At 37.7% G+C, this 18,262-nt stretch overlaps 1 protein-coding gene across 5 annotated transcripts in view; it reads right to left on the bottom strand.

Moving 5' to 3' along the window:
• The window catches only part of MAGI3 (membrane associated guanylate kinase, WW and PDZ domain containing 3), a 306,588-nt gene that overhangs the window by 114,762 nt on the left and 173,564 nt on the right, over positions 1-18,262 (bottom strand). For 4 of the 5 annotated variants that reach the window (XM_030935106.1, XM_030935105.1, XM_030935108.1 and 1 more), the window contains exon 2: positions 10,236-10,352. The exons of the other annotated variant lie outside the window; for it this stretch is intronic. In XM_030935106.1, the coding sequence (XP_030790966.1) occupies positions 10,236-10,352 (117 nt within the window). The remainder of the gene's footprint in view (positions 1-10,235; positions 10,353-18,262) is intronic. 5 annotated transcript variants of the gene reach the window in all.

Below are 18,262 nucleotides of genomic sequence, written 5' to 3'. Positions count from 1 at the left end.
TAGAGTAAGTACCGTGCAGTGATGAGAAGAACGTATATTCTGTTGTTTTGGGGTGGAGAGTTCTGTAGATATCTATCAGGTCCTCTTGATCCAGAGCTGAGTTCAGGTCCTGAATATCTTTGTTAATTTTCCGTCTCAATGATCTGCCTAATATTGTCAGTGGGTGTTAAAGTCTCCCACGATTATTGTGTGGGAGTCTAAGTCACTTTGAAGGTCCCTAAGAACTTGCTTTATGGCCAGGCACAGTGGCTCATGCCTGTAATCACAGGACTTTGGGAGGCTGAGATGAGTAGATCACTTGAGGTCAGGAATTCGAGACCAGCTTGGCCAACATGGTGAAACTCTGTCTCTACTAAAAAAATACAAAAAAATTAGCCAGGTGTGGTGGTGGGCACCTACTGTCTCAGTTACTCAGAAGGCTGAGGCAGGAGAATTGCTTGATCCCAGGAGGCGGAGGCTGCAGTGAGCCAAGATCGCACCACTGCACTTCAGCCTGGGAGACAGAGTGAGACTCCCTCTCAAAAAAAAATAAAATAAAATAAAGAACTTTATGAATCTGGGTGCTCCTGTATTGGGAGCATATGTATTTAGGGTAGTTGGCTCTTACCGTTGAATTGAACCGTTTACCATTATGTAATGCCCTTCCTTGACTTTTTTGATCTTTGTTGGTTTAAAGTCTATTTTAAAGTCTGTTGGTTAAAGTCTATTTTGTCTGAAACTAGAATTGCTTTTTTCCATTGGCTTGAAAAAATTTTCCTCCATCCCTTTATTTTGAGCCTATGTGTGTCTTTGCATGTGAGATGGGTCTCTTGAAAACAGTGTATTGATGGATCTTGATTCTTTATACAGCTTGCTATTCTTTGTCTTTTAATTGGGGCATTTAGCCCATTTATATTTAAGGACACCATGGTTATGTGTGGATTTGATACTGTCATCATGACGCTAGCTGGTTATTTGGCAGACTTGTTTACGGTGGTTGCTTCATAATGTCACTGGTCTGTGCACCACAGTGTGTTTTTGTAGTGGCTGGTAATGATGGTTTTTCCTTTTCATATTTAGTGCTTCCTTCAGGTGCTTTTGCAAGGCAGGTCTAGTGGTAATGAATTCCCTTAGCATTTGCTTGTCTGTAAAGGATATTAATTCTCCTTTGCTTATGAAGCTTGGTTTGGCCAGATATGAAATTCTGGGTTGGTAATGTTGATTATTGGCCCCAATCTCTCTGGCTTGCAGGGTTTCCACTGAGAGGTCCACCGTTTTTATCTGGTGGCTTCTCTTTGTATGTGACCTGGCCTTTCTCTCTGGCTGTGCTTAACATTTTTTCTTTCATTTCAACCTTAAAGAATCTGATTATTAATTGTCTTGGGGATGATCTTCTCATGGAGTATCTTACTGGGGTTCTCTGCATTTCCTGAATTTGAATGTTGGCTTGGTCTGTCTTGCTAGGTTGGGGAAATTCTCCTGGATGATATCCTGAAGTATGTTTTCCAACTTGGTTCCATTTTCCCCATCATTTTCAGGTACCCCAATCAGTCGTAGATTTGGTCTCTATATAATCCCCTGTTTCTCGGAGGTTTTGTTCATTCATTTTCATTCTTTTTTCTTTATTCTTGTCTGCCTGTCTTAATTCAGAAAGCCAGTCTTCCAGTTCTTAGATTCTTTCCCCCACTTGGTTTATTCTGCTATTAATACTTGTGATTGCATTGTGAAGTTCTTGTAGTGTGTTTTCAGCTCTAACAGGGAGTTATGTTCTTCTCTAAAATGGCTTTAGCTGTCAGTTCCTGTATTGTTCTATGATGATTCTTAGCTTCTTTGCATGGGGTTACAATGTGCTCCTTTAGCTCAGTGAAGTTCATTATTACCCATCTTCTGAAGCCTACTTCTGTCATTTCAGCCATCTCAGCCTCAGCCTGCTTCTGAGACCTTGCTGGAGAGGTGTTGTGGTCATCTGGGAGAAAGGGGACATGCTAGGTTTTTTGAGTTTTCTGCTTTTTTTGCATTGATTCTTTCTCATCATTGTGGGCTTACGTACCTTTGATCTTTGAGGTTGCTGATCTTTGGACGGGGTTTTTGTGGTTTTTCTTTGTTGTTGTTTTCTGTTTATTTGTTTTTCTTTTAACAGTCTGGCCACTCTTCTGCAGTGCTGCTGCAGTGTGCTGGGGGTCTGCTCCAGACTCTAGTTGCTTTGGTTCATCCTGTACCTGGAGGTATCGCCAGTGAAGGCTGCAAAACAGCAAAGATGGCAGCTTGCTCCTTCCTCTGGAAGCTCTGTCCCAGGTGGATACTGACCTATTGCCAGCCCAAATGTACCTGGAGGAGGTGGATGGAGACCCCAGTTGGGAAGTCTCACCCAGTGAGGATGAACGGGATCAGTGTGGCTGCTTTTTGGTAGAGGAGCTGTGTTGTGTTAGGGATTCCTTCCCCTCCTGATTGGTCTGGGCTCTCCAAGGCCCACAGGATGGACCCATTGATGAGTCCAAACGGCCAAGGTAGCAGCTTGCCCATCCCTCAGGCACTCTGTCCCAGGGAGAAATTGGAGCTCTGTCAGTTCCATAGAACATGGGTGGTGGCTGGAGGCCCTGGCTGGGAAGAGCCAGCTGGGAGGACCAGCTGAGACAAGGAGTGGATCAGAGTCTGGCTTAAAGAAACAGTCTGACCACACCTCAACAGAACAGCTGTGTCCTGGTGGAGAACCACTTCTACCCATCAACTTGGACTCTCCAAAGCCTGTAGGCTGTAACAGTTAAGTCATCCATCTAACTCAGGTGGCAGCCCTCCCCTCCCTGGGGCACTCCATCCCAGGGAGAGATCAGAGCTCTGTCCATAGTATGTGCCAGTGGGCACGGCTGGAGGGCCCAGCTGGGAGGCCCTGCCCAGTAAGGAGGATGTGATCCAGACTGCTTAAAGCAGCAGTCTGGCCATGATCTGGCAAAGCCACTGTGTTGGGTCCGGACCTTCTGGACTCTCCAAAGCCCGCATGCTGGAATGGCTGAGTTGACCAAAAAGCAGAGATGGTGCCTACCCCTCTCCCCTAAAGTTTTCTTTATAGGAAAGTTAAAAACTAAAATTCAATTTCTTTAATAGATAGAGGGTTTTTCAGCTCACCTATTTCTTCATGAGTGAGCAATGGTAGTTTTTGTCTTCTAAAGAATTTGTCCATTTTATCTAAGTTGTTGAGTTTATTAGCATAAAGTTATTCAGAATATTCCTTATTAGGCCAGGTGTGGGGTCTCACATCTGTAATTCCAACACTTTGGGAGGCCAAGGCCAGAGGATCACTTGAGCTCAAGAGTTTGAGACCAGCCTAGGCAACATAGCAAGACCTCATCTCTACTAAAAATAAATAAAAAAAAAAAATTAGCTGGGCATGGTGGCACACATCTGTAGTTCCAGCAACTAAGGAAGTTGAGGCAAGAGGATAACTTGAGCCCAGGAGATGGAAGAAATGGAAGTTCAGTTATAATCACACCAATGAATTCCAGGACCTGGGTGACAGAGTGAGACTGTCTCAAAAAAATAAAATTATTTATCATACACTTACACACTTAACATCTATAGGATTTTCAGTGATGTCACCTCTCTCATTCCTGATATTGTTTTGCTTTGTAGTAACAGAGTCACTATTTGCCCAGGCTTATCTCAAACTCCTGGACTCAAGCAATCCTCCTGCCTCAGCCTCCCAAAGCACTGGGATTACAGGCATGAGCCACTGCACCCAGCCTCCTGATAGCATTAATTTGTGTTTAATTTCTTCCTAAGCGGTCTAGCTAGAGGTTTATCACTTTTATTGATCTCAAAGTATGAGCTTTGGGTTTCACTGATTTTTTTCTATTTTCTATTTCACTGGTTTCTACTCTTTATGTTTTCTTCCTTCTACTTAAAATAAGTATTTTTCTCCTTTTTAAGATTCTTAAGGTAGAAGTTTAGATCACTAACTTGAAATCTTCATTATTTTCTAATATAAGTATTTAATACTGTCAGTTTCCATCTAAATACTACTCTAGCTACATCCTACAAATTTTCATATATTGTGTCTGATACATTTCAATTTGTTGGTTGATATGTGTAATATTTTGTAGTCTCCTTTGTGATTTATTCAACTCACAGTTTATTTAGAAGTGTGCTATTAATTATTAATTTCTGAATATCTTTCTGTTAGTAATTTCTTTCTCTTTTTTTTTTAAGAGACAGGGTCTCACTCTTGACGTGATTATAGCTCACTATAGCCTCAAACTCCTGGGCTCAAGTGATCCTCCCGCCTCAGCCTCTCAAGTAGCTAGGACTATAGGTACATGCCACCTTGCCTGCCTCGTTTAAAAAAGTTTTTTTTTTGCAGAGATGGGGTCTTGGTATGTTGCCCAGACTGGTATCAAATTCCTAGCCTCAAGCAATCCTCCCATCATCGTTAATAATTTCTAATTTAATTTCATGATGGCCAGATAACATGTTTTATATGATTTAAGTCTAAATCCTCTTAAACGTATCAGTACTTGCCTTGTGGTACAGAATATGGTCTATATTTGTGAATGTATCATCTATACTAGAAAAGCATGTGGATTCTGCTGCTGTTGGGTGGCATCTTCTAATAAATAGTAACTAGGTCAAGCTGGTTGAAAATGCTGTTCATGTTTTCTATTACCTTACAGATTTTTTGCTTAATTTTAAAATTAATTACTAAAAGGGGATGTTGAAATCTTGAACTGTAATTATGAAGCTGTGTATTTTCCTTTCAGTTCTATTGCTCTGGTATCATTTCCCTTCTACCTGAAGAATTTCCTTTAATATTTCGTTTTGTTTGTTGTTTGTGCATTTTGTCCAATCTTTAATATTTCTTACAGTGTAAGAAATATTAATATCTGCTGCTGAAAACTTCACCTTTTTGTTTGTCTGAAAATTCTTTATTTCTCTTTCATTTTTGAAGGATATTTTTGTTGTATATAGAAATCCAGGTTGGCATTTTTTTTTTCCTTGCAGCATGTTAAAGATGTTATTTGATGGACTCTGGCTTATACTGTTTCTGTGGATTCTGCAGTCATTCTTTGTTCCCTTGCATGTAATTTATCTTTTTTTTCTGTTTTTTTTTGCATTTTCTTTTACAAAAATTTTTATTTTATTTTACTTTATTTAGAGATGGGGTCTCACTATGCTGCCCAGGCTGGATTTGAACTCTTGGGCTCAAGTGATCCACCCACCTCAGCTTCCTGCTGAGTTGAGATTACAGGCACATGCCAGCATGCCCAGCATCATTTTCTTTTTATCAATGGTTTTTTATAATCTAATTATGATGTCCTTTGATATGGTTTTCTTCATGTTTCTCCTGTTTCGGGTCTATTGAGCTTCTTTGATCTGTGCACTTATTATTTTTATCAAATTTGGAAAAATTTCAGTCACTATTTCTTTAAGTATTTTTCTCCTTCCTCCACTTTGGCTTGATAGTTTGCCATGGGTAAATATAAATGCATCGTAGCCCTGTTTTGCCTATATTTAAATGTCTGAAAACAGCTGTTACATATTCCTCATCCAATTTCTAGCTGTCTATGACAACAGGGTAAATCTAGTACTAGTTATGGTACTGGTACTTCATGGCAGAAGTAGAAATCTCTCCCCTCCCCATTGTCATCTGGTTGTTCAAAAAAAAAAAAAAGTTTTCACTTTCTCAGTCATTTTCTTCTCTGTGCTTCAGTTTCATTAGTTTATACTGCTATGTGTTCAGGTTCACTGATCTTTTCTTCTCCAGTTTTGAATCTTCTGTTAAGTCCATTCAGTGAATTTTTAAGGTTCCACTTAATTCATATATACATATATATACACACACACACACACATACATACACACACACATACATACACATATAAATATTTATATATAATTTTTCTCTTCATTATGTTGATATTGTTCTTTAAATCCTTGAGAGTATTTCTAATAACTAAAACTGCTGGTATAGTCCTGCCATCATGTGTCAGTTCTGTTTCTTTTTTCTATCAGCTGACTTTTCTTTTGATTATAGGTCACATTTTCCTGCGTTTTGCAGGTCTAGTAATTTTTTATTAGATGCTGGACATTTTGAATATTTTGTTATGCAATGTTTCCATTTTGTTGTCTTTCTATTTTTTTGTTTGTTTGTTTGTTTGTTTGAGATGGAGTCTCACTATGTCGCCAGGCTGGAGTGCAGTGGCACGATCTCGGCTCACTGCAACCTCTGTCTCCTGGGTTCAAGCGATTCTCCTGCTTCAGCCTCCCAAGTAGCTGGGACTACAGGCACACACCACCATGCCCAGCTAATTTTTGTATTTTTAGTAGGGACGAGGTTTCACCATGTAGGCCAGGATGGTCTCGATCTCTTAACCTCATGATCCACCTGCCTCAGCCTCCCAAAGTGCTGGGATTACAGGCATGAGCCACTGAGCCCGGCCAATGTCTTTCTTTAAAGAGTGCTGATTTACCTCTTTCTTTCTTCCTTTTTTGCTAGCAGTTAAGTTGCATGCATATTCACTTGATCCTTTAGGGTCTTGCTTAATTAAGCTTTGTTAAAGCAGGGCTAGAGGAGCTTTATCTGTGGCTATTTTAGCCCTGCTAGTAAGGCAGGAGTCTTATGGGATTCTTCCACCAAGCTGATTAGAACTCAAATGTCTCCTGGCCCTGGGTGAGCTCTGGGAATTGTTAAACTTACAACTCCAAGAGATTTTTTGGTTTAACCTTGAAGAGTCTCGTCCTACATCTTCTCAGCTTAGTATTCAGCCACAGAGTCAAGGGGGTGCCTTTACAGATTGCTTGAGCTCTTTTTATTCATAGCTGTCTTCTCTGTGACATTCTGTCCTGCAAATTCCAGACACCTCAGGCTTCTTGAACTCAGATTTCTGTCCCTTCAACTCAGAGTCCATTGTACTCTGCCTGGGCTCTCCTTCCTTGTGCTGTGGTCCAGAAAGTGCCTTTAAGTAGAAACTTGAGGAAATTATAGGATTCCTCTGTGTGTGGTCTCCTTTCTTCTTCTCTCAGGGATTACAATCCCATTCCACCTACAGCTCAATATCTGACAATAGAAGTGCTCTCTCTCTTTTTTCAACACTGTTGCTCAAATTGTCTCAGATTTTTGAAGTAAGCCTCCTTTTAGGTGGCTTCTATGTCCTTCTGGTATGTCTCTATAATTTTTTAAGCACTATATACGTTCTGATACACTTACATGCTCCAAAGCTCATCGTGTACTTTCCTTGCCCCAGACCTAGAATCAGAACTATCTCCAAGGAGACCTCAAACTTTTTAGGAAAGTATGATATTTAGAGACCAGATGTGACCCTTCAGTATGCTAACTGCTACTGATGCGGCATTGTGTCTAGGTTCCTAGAGGGAGCTTTGGACACTTCAATTTGGGTGTAAGTTAAGAGGGCCTATTGAGATCTAAAAGGGCTACAGCTGCTTGGACCCTATGAAATGAAACAAAATAAATTTTAGCTCCCTTCAAGGATAAAAACCTCACAGTGAGGAAACTGCAAAACTAGAACAATAAAATTAAAAGAAAAACTCAACTGAAAGTGGCAGAGGGCAGTAAAAAAAAAAGACCTATCTTAGAAAGTACAAGTACATATTTTTATTATCTTGTTTTAACAAGGGAAGAGGAAGCTCTAGAGCTATGAAACTAAAAATGAGACATCCCATGCAGGAAAAATATCAAGTTACTTACAAAGAAATGAAAATTAGATTGCTACCAAACTCTTTAACAGCAATGCTTTATGCCAAAAACAGTTAGACAGTTGACTAATACATTTAAGATAGTTGAGGAAAGAAAATGAGTCAAAAATTTTATATCCATCCAAACAAACATCAAAGTATAAAGGCTACAAACAAAATCCTAAGATGATCCTGTGAGCCTTTGTTGGGAAATTGGGTAAAGAAAAAGCTTTAGACAACTACAATTAGTGAAAAAATAACAACATAAGGATTGGGGGTTATATTAAATATGTATTTACCCACAGAATAAAAGATAAATGATAATTATAAAGGAGGAAATTACAGTAATGTAATGGCTATTTGCTTAGCCAATGTAGATACAGCCCAACTATTAAAAAAAAAAAAAATAGGGTAAGAATGAGGAAAGCACATGCAAAGTGGAATAAGCTTACTGATCACCTCATATTTGGTAGGAATAAAAAGGTATTACTTCAAGTCAGATGATGGGAGAGAAGGAAGGAAAAAGAAGAGATGACTAAGTAATTTAAATATTACTCATAGTAGAGATAGAAGCAAAAAAAGAGGGAGGGAGGAACAAAGATTATTATATAAAGGCATCAAGGTAACCATTAAAAAAAAAGATCCCTACAAACCTTTCTAAAAAGAGAGAGATCAAATGACTACATAGTGAAAGGATTTTCATACAAAAGGCTTATATATGGTAAATATAAAAACCATGACAGAACTGAGGCTAAAGATATTGATCACATCAATAAAAATTTAAAAAGTTTCACACTGGCTACTGAGTAAAGTCCAGAACTATTTGTAAAACAGAGATTCAGAGACTTTAAGAATAGCAAGATGGACAAAGACACATCAGGCAAATACAAATTGAAATAAAGGCAGAAGTTGTGATCTGCAGCTACAAGGCAGATTTGTAGGAGGAAATCATAAAGAGGCAGATTAAAAAAATGAAAATATTTTATGTGATGCTAAGGAGTCTGAACTTGATTTGTCAGTGGAAATCTTTGAAGGATAAACTATAGATGGACAAGAATTGGATGTCCACTTTATTTTTAAATTTTTTCCCCTTTCCTATAGTGCTGAGAAATGTGTACTTTAAAAATCGATTGCATTGAGGTGAAATGAGAGGCAGGAGATCCAGTTGGAATGGGAGAAGGGGACAAACACTACTTGAGTGCCTACTCTAGGCCAAGCAGTTTTACATACATGCTCTCATTTTAAATCCTAGTGACAGCTACATGAGATGAGTCTTGTTATTTTAATTCTATATACAGAGTTTCTGAGGACCAGAAACATTAAGTAACTTGCCCAAGTAAAGTAGCCAGTAAGATTCTAGAGTAAAGATTTTGAACTCAACTTTACTTAGCTCTTTGCCACTACATAGTCAAGGTAGGAAGGGAGGAAGCCAGGGAGGGAGGGAAAAAAAATTATTCCAAGTAAGAGAGAGTTCCTTTCCTTCTTTTCTTCTTCCTTTTTTTTTTTTTTTTTTTTTTTTTTTTTTTTTTTTTTTTTAATTTTTTTCTTGTTGGGGAAGAGGCAGATTTTAAAATTATTTTAAAATAATGTTCTAATAAAATACTTGTTCTTGGTATACAAGGCATTGGGAGCTAAAAAGTCTTCTTACTGCATAAGGCTTTACAAATCGATTTACAGGAATAAAATCTAGTTAACAACATGTAAATATATATTCTTTTTTGATTTCCTTTTTTTCTTTTTTTCGAGATGGGGGTCTCGCTGCTGTCGCCCAGGCGGGAGTGCAATGGCGTGATCTTGGCTCACTGCAACCTCCGCCTCTTGGGTTCAAGCGATTCTCCTGCCTCAGCCTCCCAAGTAGCTGGGATTACAGGTGCCTGCCACCATGCTTGGCTAATTTTTGTGTTTTTAGTAGAGATGGGGTTTCACCATGTTGGCCAGGCTAGTCTCAAACTCCTGACCTCAGGTGATCTGCCCACCTCAGCCTCCCAAAATGCTGGGATTACATAGTCTTAAATTCTAGTCATCACTTTTTAAAAGTCACAATATAGAATCTTCCAGTTTTTCTACTTTATGCCTTTTTTTTTTTTTTTTCCCCCGAGGGAGAGTCTTGCTCTGTCATCCAGGCTGGAGTGCAGTGGCGTGATCTCGGCTCACTGCAACCTCCACTTCCTCAGTTCAAGCGATTCTCCTGCCTCAGTCTTCAAAGTAGCTGGGATTACAGGTGCCTGTCACCACACTCAGCTAATTTTTGTGTTTTTTGTAGCGACAAGGTTTCACCATTTGGCCAGGCTGGTCTCAAACTCCTGACCTCAAGTGATCCACCTGCCCTGGCCTCAAAAAGTGCTAGGATTATAGGTGTGAGTCACTGCACCCGGCCCAGTTTTTCTACTTTTAAAAACAAAACCTCTCAAGTTCTCTGAAACTTTTTCTTCTTATCCAATTTTGTTTCATTTTTGTTCCCAACTTAGTCTTCACAATTTCATGTGAAATACTCTATCAAACTATCTGTAGATGTTTAATTAGTTAAGAAAGGACATTTCTGCTTCAGTTCTTTTATTCCATCACATACTTACATGGAATGGTTCTCAAGTAGAGATTATCTCTGATCACTTGCTGCAGTTTGTGGTCAACTGATCCTTTTTGAAACTGAAGACTTAGGTAATGCCGCAAATCTTTATTAATGACTTTGCCTGGAGCAAAGACAAAAAAACAGAAAATAAATGCATAATTTTTAGACGTTCACTTAAATATAGAAGCTAGTAACTGAATACTCTTAAACCAGTTACCTATAAATTGGATAAAGGAATCAGAGTATTTTACTAAAAAGAAAATAAAACCAAATTATTTATAGGTACTATAATTAAAATATGTACCTGCAACATAATGTGAGAATAATTTTACATGGTAAGGGATGGAGAAGGTACAGGTCAGAGAGGGTGACAAAAATATTCAGAGTAATTTCATTTAGTCCCATGGCTTTAAATGCTATCTATATAATGATAACTTCCACATTCATATCATGTCTCCGTCCTTGATCTACCTCTGCCAAGCTCTAAACTCATCAAACTGATCCATATATATTGCAGATATATTTGGAAGTCAAATAAACATCTCAAGTTTCAGATAGCCAAAACAGAACTTTTAATTCTATCTGCCCCCAATGTTTCCTCCCCAACATTTTCCCTATTGTAGAAGGCACCATCAGCTTGCAAAACAATCTCGAAATCTAGAAATCATCCTTGATTTCTCCTTTTCATTCTACCCATCCAGATCCAACCCATTAGCAACTTTTGTCAGTTCTACTTTCAAGACATACTTGACTTTTCTTCATTTCCTTTGCCACCACCCTAATCTAAGCCCCCACTGATTCCTCATCTGGAATTTTGTCCCAGCCTTCTAATCGGCATCTATTCTTGTCTCCTTTCTGCAGCCCACCACTTAGCAGCCAGAGTGAGATTTAAAACATAAATCTGATAATTACTACTCTGTTTAGGGTCCCCCAAGATATCTTGTACTTGCATCAAAATCTAAAACCTGAACAGCGACTGGAAGGCCCTACATGTTCTGACTCCAGCCATCTCTGATCCTAATTTGGTCACTCTTCCCACTGTCAAACACTGCTCCACCTATGCTTGGCCATCTTTCTGATCTTCGAAAAGGCCAAACTGGCCCCACCTTACGGTCTTCTGCCTATCACTAGATTTAACAGGCATTTTCTGTCCACTTGCTTGACTCCTAGATACAATATGAATAATTAAGAAAGTCAAAGATTTTCTATTATTTGTGGGGAAAATAGGAAATAAATAGAGAAATATAAGGGCTCTCAAAGAAATATTAAGCAGAAAAAATAGGATTGCAGAAATCTGATAGCAATGAATTTATACTAAGGGTTGAACTTAAAATGAAACTCCAAGTAGTCCAAACCACTGTTCATTAGACAAGGCTTCAGATAATTAGAAAAAAAATCAATGCTAAAGCAAAATAGATTATTTTACTAATAAGAACAGTTGATTAAAGTATACTATTTTATTTAGAGCAACACACTTATGACAAGGTTAGATAAATCAAATACTATAGATCAGCCAATTCTTTTAACTATTATTCCACAATATTACATTTCTAATTCCCTCTTTTGCTCTTCTCATATGTATAAATGAACATAACCTATGCAAGACAGTGCTAATATAAGCAGGAAATCAGTGTGTGTCAAAAGTTCAGCAAACATATTCAGACCCTAAACTAATATACACAAACCTTAAAAAATCCTTCTTTTGTCTTGCCAAAAATAGATGCTGAGCAAGGGGGAGCCTTTGTGATTTTAATAAACCTGAAAGATATTTACCAGGATGAACACAGAAGAATCTCTGATCCCAGAGATTGTTTCTATTAAGCATTTAGGGATCCCACTAACCCAAGTATTATTTAGATAAGAATAATATTATTTCATTTTTAAAATTTATAATACAGAATAGTACAGTATACTATTCATCACTAGATAGAATAAAATGCTAATTTATAATCAATACTGCATAGTCTCATTGCTTATTGAACAAAAATATACCAAATAATGAATTCATTAAGTATTTTTAAAATCAGGTAAGAGATATCTCAAATGCTTTGTAAATGTTATAAAAAGGTTTTGGTAAATCGCTATATAGTTGCCTAAAGGTGTTTTGTGATACTTGGGGAAGTCTGGTTAGGGTTTTTGAACGGACAGAGAATGCATCATTGTTTTTTCCCCACTTAAAAATAACATAATGTAGGCTCCGATATCTAAAAATCTGCTATACAACATATTTTCAGAAAAAGACTTAATTTGGATAAAAGATAATACATGAATAATTTAAAAAGACAATCTGACTCAATACTTTGTTTTATTAACTCACTATTTCCTTTTTTTTAATTTGAAGCTTTACTGTCAGATACAGTATAACTTACAAAGATAACTATAAAATGCTAAAAACTCAGACTGTATTTTAGTCTATAAAATAACAACCACCAAATTAGATATAATTAAGGACAAAGCCACAATAAAATCAGAAATACAGCATAATGGGTCTCTTAAGGCAAAATAATTGAAACAACTCAATTTTTGTTTTATTTTGTTTTGTTTTGTTTTTTGAGACGGAGTCTCGCTCTGTCGCCCAGGCTGGAGTGTGGTGGCGCGATCTCAGCTCACTGCAAGCTCCGCCTCCCGGGTTCACCCCATTCTCCTGCCTCAGCCTCCCCAGTAGCTGGGACTACAGGCGCCCGCCACGACGCCCGGTTAATTTTTTGTATTTTTAGTAGAAATGAGGTTTCACCGTGTTAGCCAGGTTGGTCTCAATCTCCTGACCTCATGATCCGCCCATCTCGGCCTCCCAAAGTGCTAGGATTACAGGCTTGAGTCACCACGCAGGGCCTCAATTCTTCTTTCAAGGGCCTACAAGATCTTAAGACTGAGAGGCCAAGGCTGGAATTGCACTCTTTTTTTCACCCTTCACTTCTACTGGGATTCTAGATGTAACACCAAGATGAACAGTTGCAAAGAAAAGTGTGAGGGACAATTTTGTAAGTGTGGTATTTTGGCCGGGTGCTCATGCCTATAGTCCCAGCACTTTGGGAGGCCGAGGCAGTTGGATTACTTGAGGTCAGGAGATCGAGACCAGCCTAGCCAACATGGTTAAACCCCATCTCTACTGAAAATACAAAAATTAGCAGGGTATGGTGGTATGTGCCCGTAATCCCAGCTACTCTAGAGGCTGAGGTAGGAGAATCGCTTGAACCTGGGAGGCACAGGTCGCAGTGAGACGAGATCGCCCTGCTGCACTTCAGCCTGGGCAACAGAGTGAGATTCTGTCTCAAAAATAAACAAATAAATAAATAATCGTGATATTTTATGTAAACATCTGCAAGTATTCAAAAAAGTCATCACACTTTTTTGAGGCTAGAGGCAAAATATTATAAGCATCAAAGAAATATCAATTATGAAAGTTTAATAAGTTAACTATGGGTTTGCAGTCTCTACAAGTAACAATTAATAAAAAAAAAATTGGATGTAGCAGTTATCATGGACTGCCAAAAGATGTAAATATCTTGAACAGGCAGCTGACTGTGGGATTACCAGAAGGCCAACAGACACACTGACTCAAAAAGACACTGCTGAGTATATCTGTACTATCAAGTTGTATATGAACATCTGCCTTTTATTTAGGGATGGTTCACAGGAATGACATTTCAAAGGTATGAAAAACATCCAAGTGAGCTTAATATAGTTGTTACTGAACAAAGAAAAGATTCCTCATAATGTTAGCATTCTTAACATAGTCAGACTTTGCTCTAAATGCTAATATTATGCCTTGACTTCTAAGTAATTTATAAGTCAAGGTTACATATATAAATTAAAAACAGATTTATATAACTTACAAATACAGCTCGGTTGGAAAAAAGTCCCTAACAGAAACCTCAATCATATGAATAAATCTAGGCACTCAAGTTTCAACACACAAATCCTTAAAAAACCTAATAACTACAAATCCATACTTTCTGAATATATGCAAATTAATGTTCACCACCAGTTCTCTGTGAGGAACCAGTATATAAAGTAACTATTATTTAACTAAACCCTGGGCATGCTGGCACGGGGATGGTCAGGCAAGCAGCTGTAAATCAATCTAATTACAATCTAATTTCATCATGTTTCCACAAGGATAGATAAGGAAACATTGTCAACCACTTGGCTAAAGTCAAGATACAACATGTCTTTACTATTCTCTAATTCAGTAGCAATTATAAAACTGAAAATAAAGCAAAAAAAAATTAGGTCAGTTTGGCATGTCTTATTCTTATAAATTCATATTGATTCATGGTGATCATCTCATTCTCTTCTAAACACAATGTTTCATTTTTTTACAATCTCTTCCAATTTTACCACAGTTTAAAGTAGGGAACTGGTCTTGGGTTTTTGCAATATACTTTATTCCTTTTTGGAAACTGGGACATTTGTCTCTCTCCTGTCTCCAAGTATTTATCCCATATTCTCAGTGATTTTGTTAAAAAAATAAAAAAATAAAAAAATACTGACAATAACCCTAAGATTATACCTGAGTCCATCAACTCCTGGGAGGCAATTCATTTGGGTCTTGAAAATTTAAATTCATTTAAAGTGAATGATACTCCATCTTTTCATATTTTTTGTTTGTTTGTTTAATTTCCTCCGTTTCAGGTTGTTTGTTTTACCTTTTACTATGGGAAAAGGATTTCTGCTACTGCAGGATTACAGAAGCAAAGTAAGAATTGTATAGGTCTGATTTTTACCTGTAAACAAACATTAAGAATATCTTCTTCAGACAGTGAGCTATCCCTTCCCTCTTGTTGTTCTTGCTGCAAACACAACCTTAAAAGTTCTTTGTGCACTCTGAGGCATCTCGGCTCGTTTTAAATTTTGGTCTTTGAAAATTCTTAAATGTTTATTTCTTAAAATCTTAGCACTGTGTAACTGTGTGATGATTATGTGCTCCTTTCATCTATTAATCATGCACATCCTTTAAGAAACCTGAGCTGTTCAGGGCATTTTGTACACCCATAAAAATTTCTTCTAATAATTTTTCTTTTAGAACTCGCTAGTCTTGAAATCACACCCATAGATGCTATAATCTTGCAAATATCTGTTTTCCTTAAAGGCAAAGGATGGGCATAATCATGTTTCAGTTCTCTTCTTTACAATGATGTCTGCAAGACAACCTGGTGACTTTCTCAATAAACTGTTCAATACAACCATGTCAACACACAACCAATGTTACAAACTAGTCCTTTTCCATTAGACCAAGACTCAGAATAGCAGTCCATCTTATTATTTCTTCTACCTCGTGAAATCTATAGCAGTAAGGGAAGACTCCATGAAAGTGGTGAGATTAGCCTAATGCCAGACTGGCTCCCTGGCTCAAGGAAGGGGATTCCCTAAAAGAAATAATAAATCAAACTGTCTACTTGTTTGTAAAAACAAAGAGTATTTACAATGCTTTTCTAGATAATCAGTATCTATACATTTCATAGTAAAACATATTCATTCTACGGCACAAAAGCTGTTCAAAAATACCATATACATTGTTAAACATAAATTGTCAGCTATCTAAAGGCCAAGGCCATGGTTTATTTTTTATTGATTTAGTTTATAGATTTAGTTTAGTTTTTATAGATTTAGTGTGTATCTAGAAAACAGAATAAGTGAATCAGCTTTTTTTTTTTTTTTTTTTTTTTTTTTTAGATGGGGTCTCACTCTGTCAACCAGGCTGGAGTGAAGAGGTGAGATCTCGTTTCACTGCAACCTCTGCCTCAGGGACTCCAGCAGTCCTCCCACCTCAGCCTCCCAAGTAGCTGGGACCACAGGCACATGCCACCAGGCCAGGTCAATTTTTGTATTTTTGGTAGAGAAAGGGGTTTGTCACGTTGCCCAGACTGGTGTCAAACTCTTGAGCTCAAGTGATCTGCCTGCCTTGGCCTCCCAAAGTGCTGGCTGGGATTACAGGTGGGAGCCACCATGCCTGGCCTTAATTTGTATTTTTAACTATCCATTTGACCCTCTCCATCCTTGAATACATGAAATTTTAGAAGACACTTAACTGATACAGCACTCTTTAACAGTCTGTCTACAACTTTATGTTAAATTGTGTTTTTTCAACAATGAAACTGATTTTATTTTGGCTCTGTCAAATCACTAAAATAAATTCTTCACCAATTTCTTCAATTCTTCATTAAAGCAGCAAGCTCTATGAGTCTTTATAAGTAGGTTTTAATTATATAGCTTATATGTCAATTCCTCAAATTCTGTTCTTTACTTATTAACATTTTAAAACATATTCACAAATGGTATCTGGACTGAAATATAAAATAAGGCTAAGCTAACCATTTGAATCTATTATCTTCTGGCTCCATTGGGTATAACGAGTCTACAGCAGGAAAAGCCAAAAACTTTCCTTTCTGTGGAAGAGGCATAGGAATAAGACAAGAACAAGAAATGGAAACACTGATGACTAGGGCTGTTATTTTAGAATTATTATCATTACTATATACATATTAATTACATTTATTATATTATATGCTATATGTTTTAACTCACTCCTCATGATTACCTTTGAAGTAGGTTATAATTATTCCCATTTTATAGATAAGAAGCTAAAGTTTTGAGAAGTTAAGTAACTTGGCCAAGGTTACACTGCTAGTAAGTGACAGACTTGGGATGTGAACACAGTCAATCTGTCTTCAGAGCCTACACTGTAAACACTGTAAGCGCTGTCCTAGAATATCCCTGTTTCTTTCTCTCTCTTTCTCTGTGTGTGTGTGTGTGTGTATGTGCACACGCGTATGTATGTGTAAGAGACACGGTCCCTTTTGACTTATAGAGTACAGGTTTCCTGTTTCATAAGAGCCTACTTTTCCATGACACAGTCTAGTCATTTCTGAGTTCTGAGGAGTAGGTACTTAGGGCTAAATGCAGTGAATGAGAGTGAGCCCAAAGGGAACTTAAAGTCTTGCAGGGAACATAAACATTGAAGAAGAAATTTCAAACGTGGAAACATTATAAAAGAGAAGTACAGGAGTTCCTCTTTATCTAACGTTTTGTTTTCCATGGTTTGTCACCTACAGTCAGCCTTGGTCTGAAAGTATTAAGTGGAAAATTCCAGAAATAAACAACTAATAAGTTTTAGACTGCACGCCATTCTGAGTGCTGCGATGAACTCCCATGCCATCCTGTTCCATCCCACCTGGGATGTGAGTCATCCCTTTGTCCTGCTGTATCATCCCTATATCCATGCCATATATGCTACCCACACATTAGTTACTCAGTGGCTATCTTAGTAGCTGTCTGGGTTATTAGATCAAAAAATATAGTATATATAGGATCCGGTACATATCCCCCAAGAATAAGGGGGGACTACTATACAGAGTATTGTGGGCATTTACAACTTAGATCCTAAATCTGGGGGTTATGGGAAGACTTCACTAAGTGCCACTGTAGCCAAAACCTGAAAGATACATAGGAGCCAGCAAGGCAAAAAGGGCAGTGGGGGAAATGTTGGTAAAGGAAACAAGACATTCAATAGCACTTACTTGAGCTGGGGAAGAACATAGTGGTTAGAGGAACTGAGAGAAATCCAGTGTTGCTGGCTCTTAAGAAAGTGAGGTAGAATCCACACAATCTGTGATAAGAGTTCCAGAGACCAGTAGGTTACGCAGAACCTTGTAACAATAATTTAAAAGAACATCCACTGACTCAGGTCTGACACTAAAACCCTTTGTAATTCCCATAAGCTAACAACTATGAACATATTCTTTCTGGTCACCCCTATATTCCACATCTGTGTTCAAATGCTTTCTCATTATTTCTAGTCTGTCTTCTACTTAAAGAATATATCCAAGGTTTTAAACTCAGAAGGTCTATATCTACACATTTCTCTAAGTATGCCACTCTCATTACAGGCAAGCAGGAACTTAATGAATTTTTAAAATAATTTATATAAATAAATTCCTCTCCAGTACGAAGTGTGAAAAGCATTAAATACTCCGGAGTCTCCTGAGCCATTTCCATTTTTAAAACTAGTCAGTTTTTCAAGTTACACTT

Source organism: Rhinopithecus roxellana, chromosome 8 (genome assembly GCF_007565055.1).
Source record: "Rhinopithecus roxellana isolate Shanxi Qingling chromosome 8, ASM756505v1, whole genome shotgun sequence".
Taxonomy (NCBI): Eukaryota; Metazoa; Chordata; class Mammalia; order Primates; family Cercopithecidae; genus Rhinopithecus; species Rhinopithecus roxellana.
This window is presented reverse-complemented; position numbering and strand designations above follow the sequence as displayed.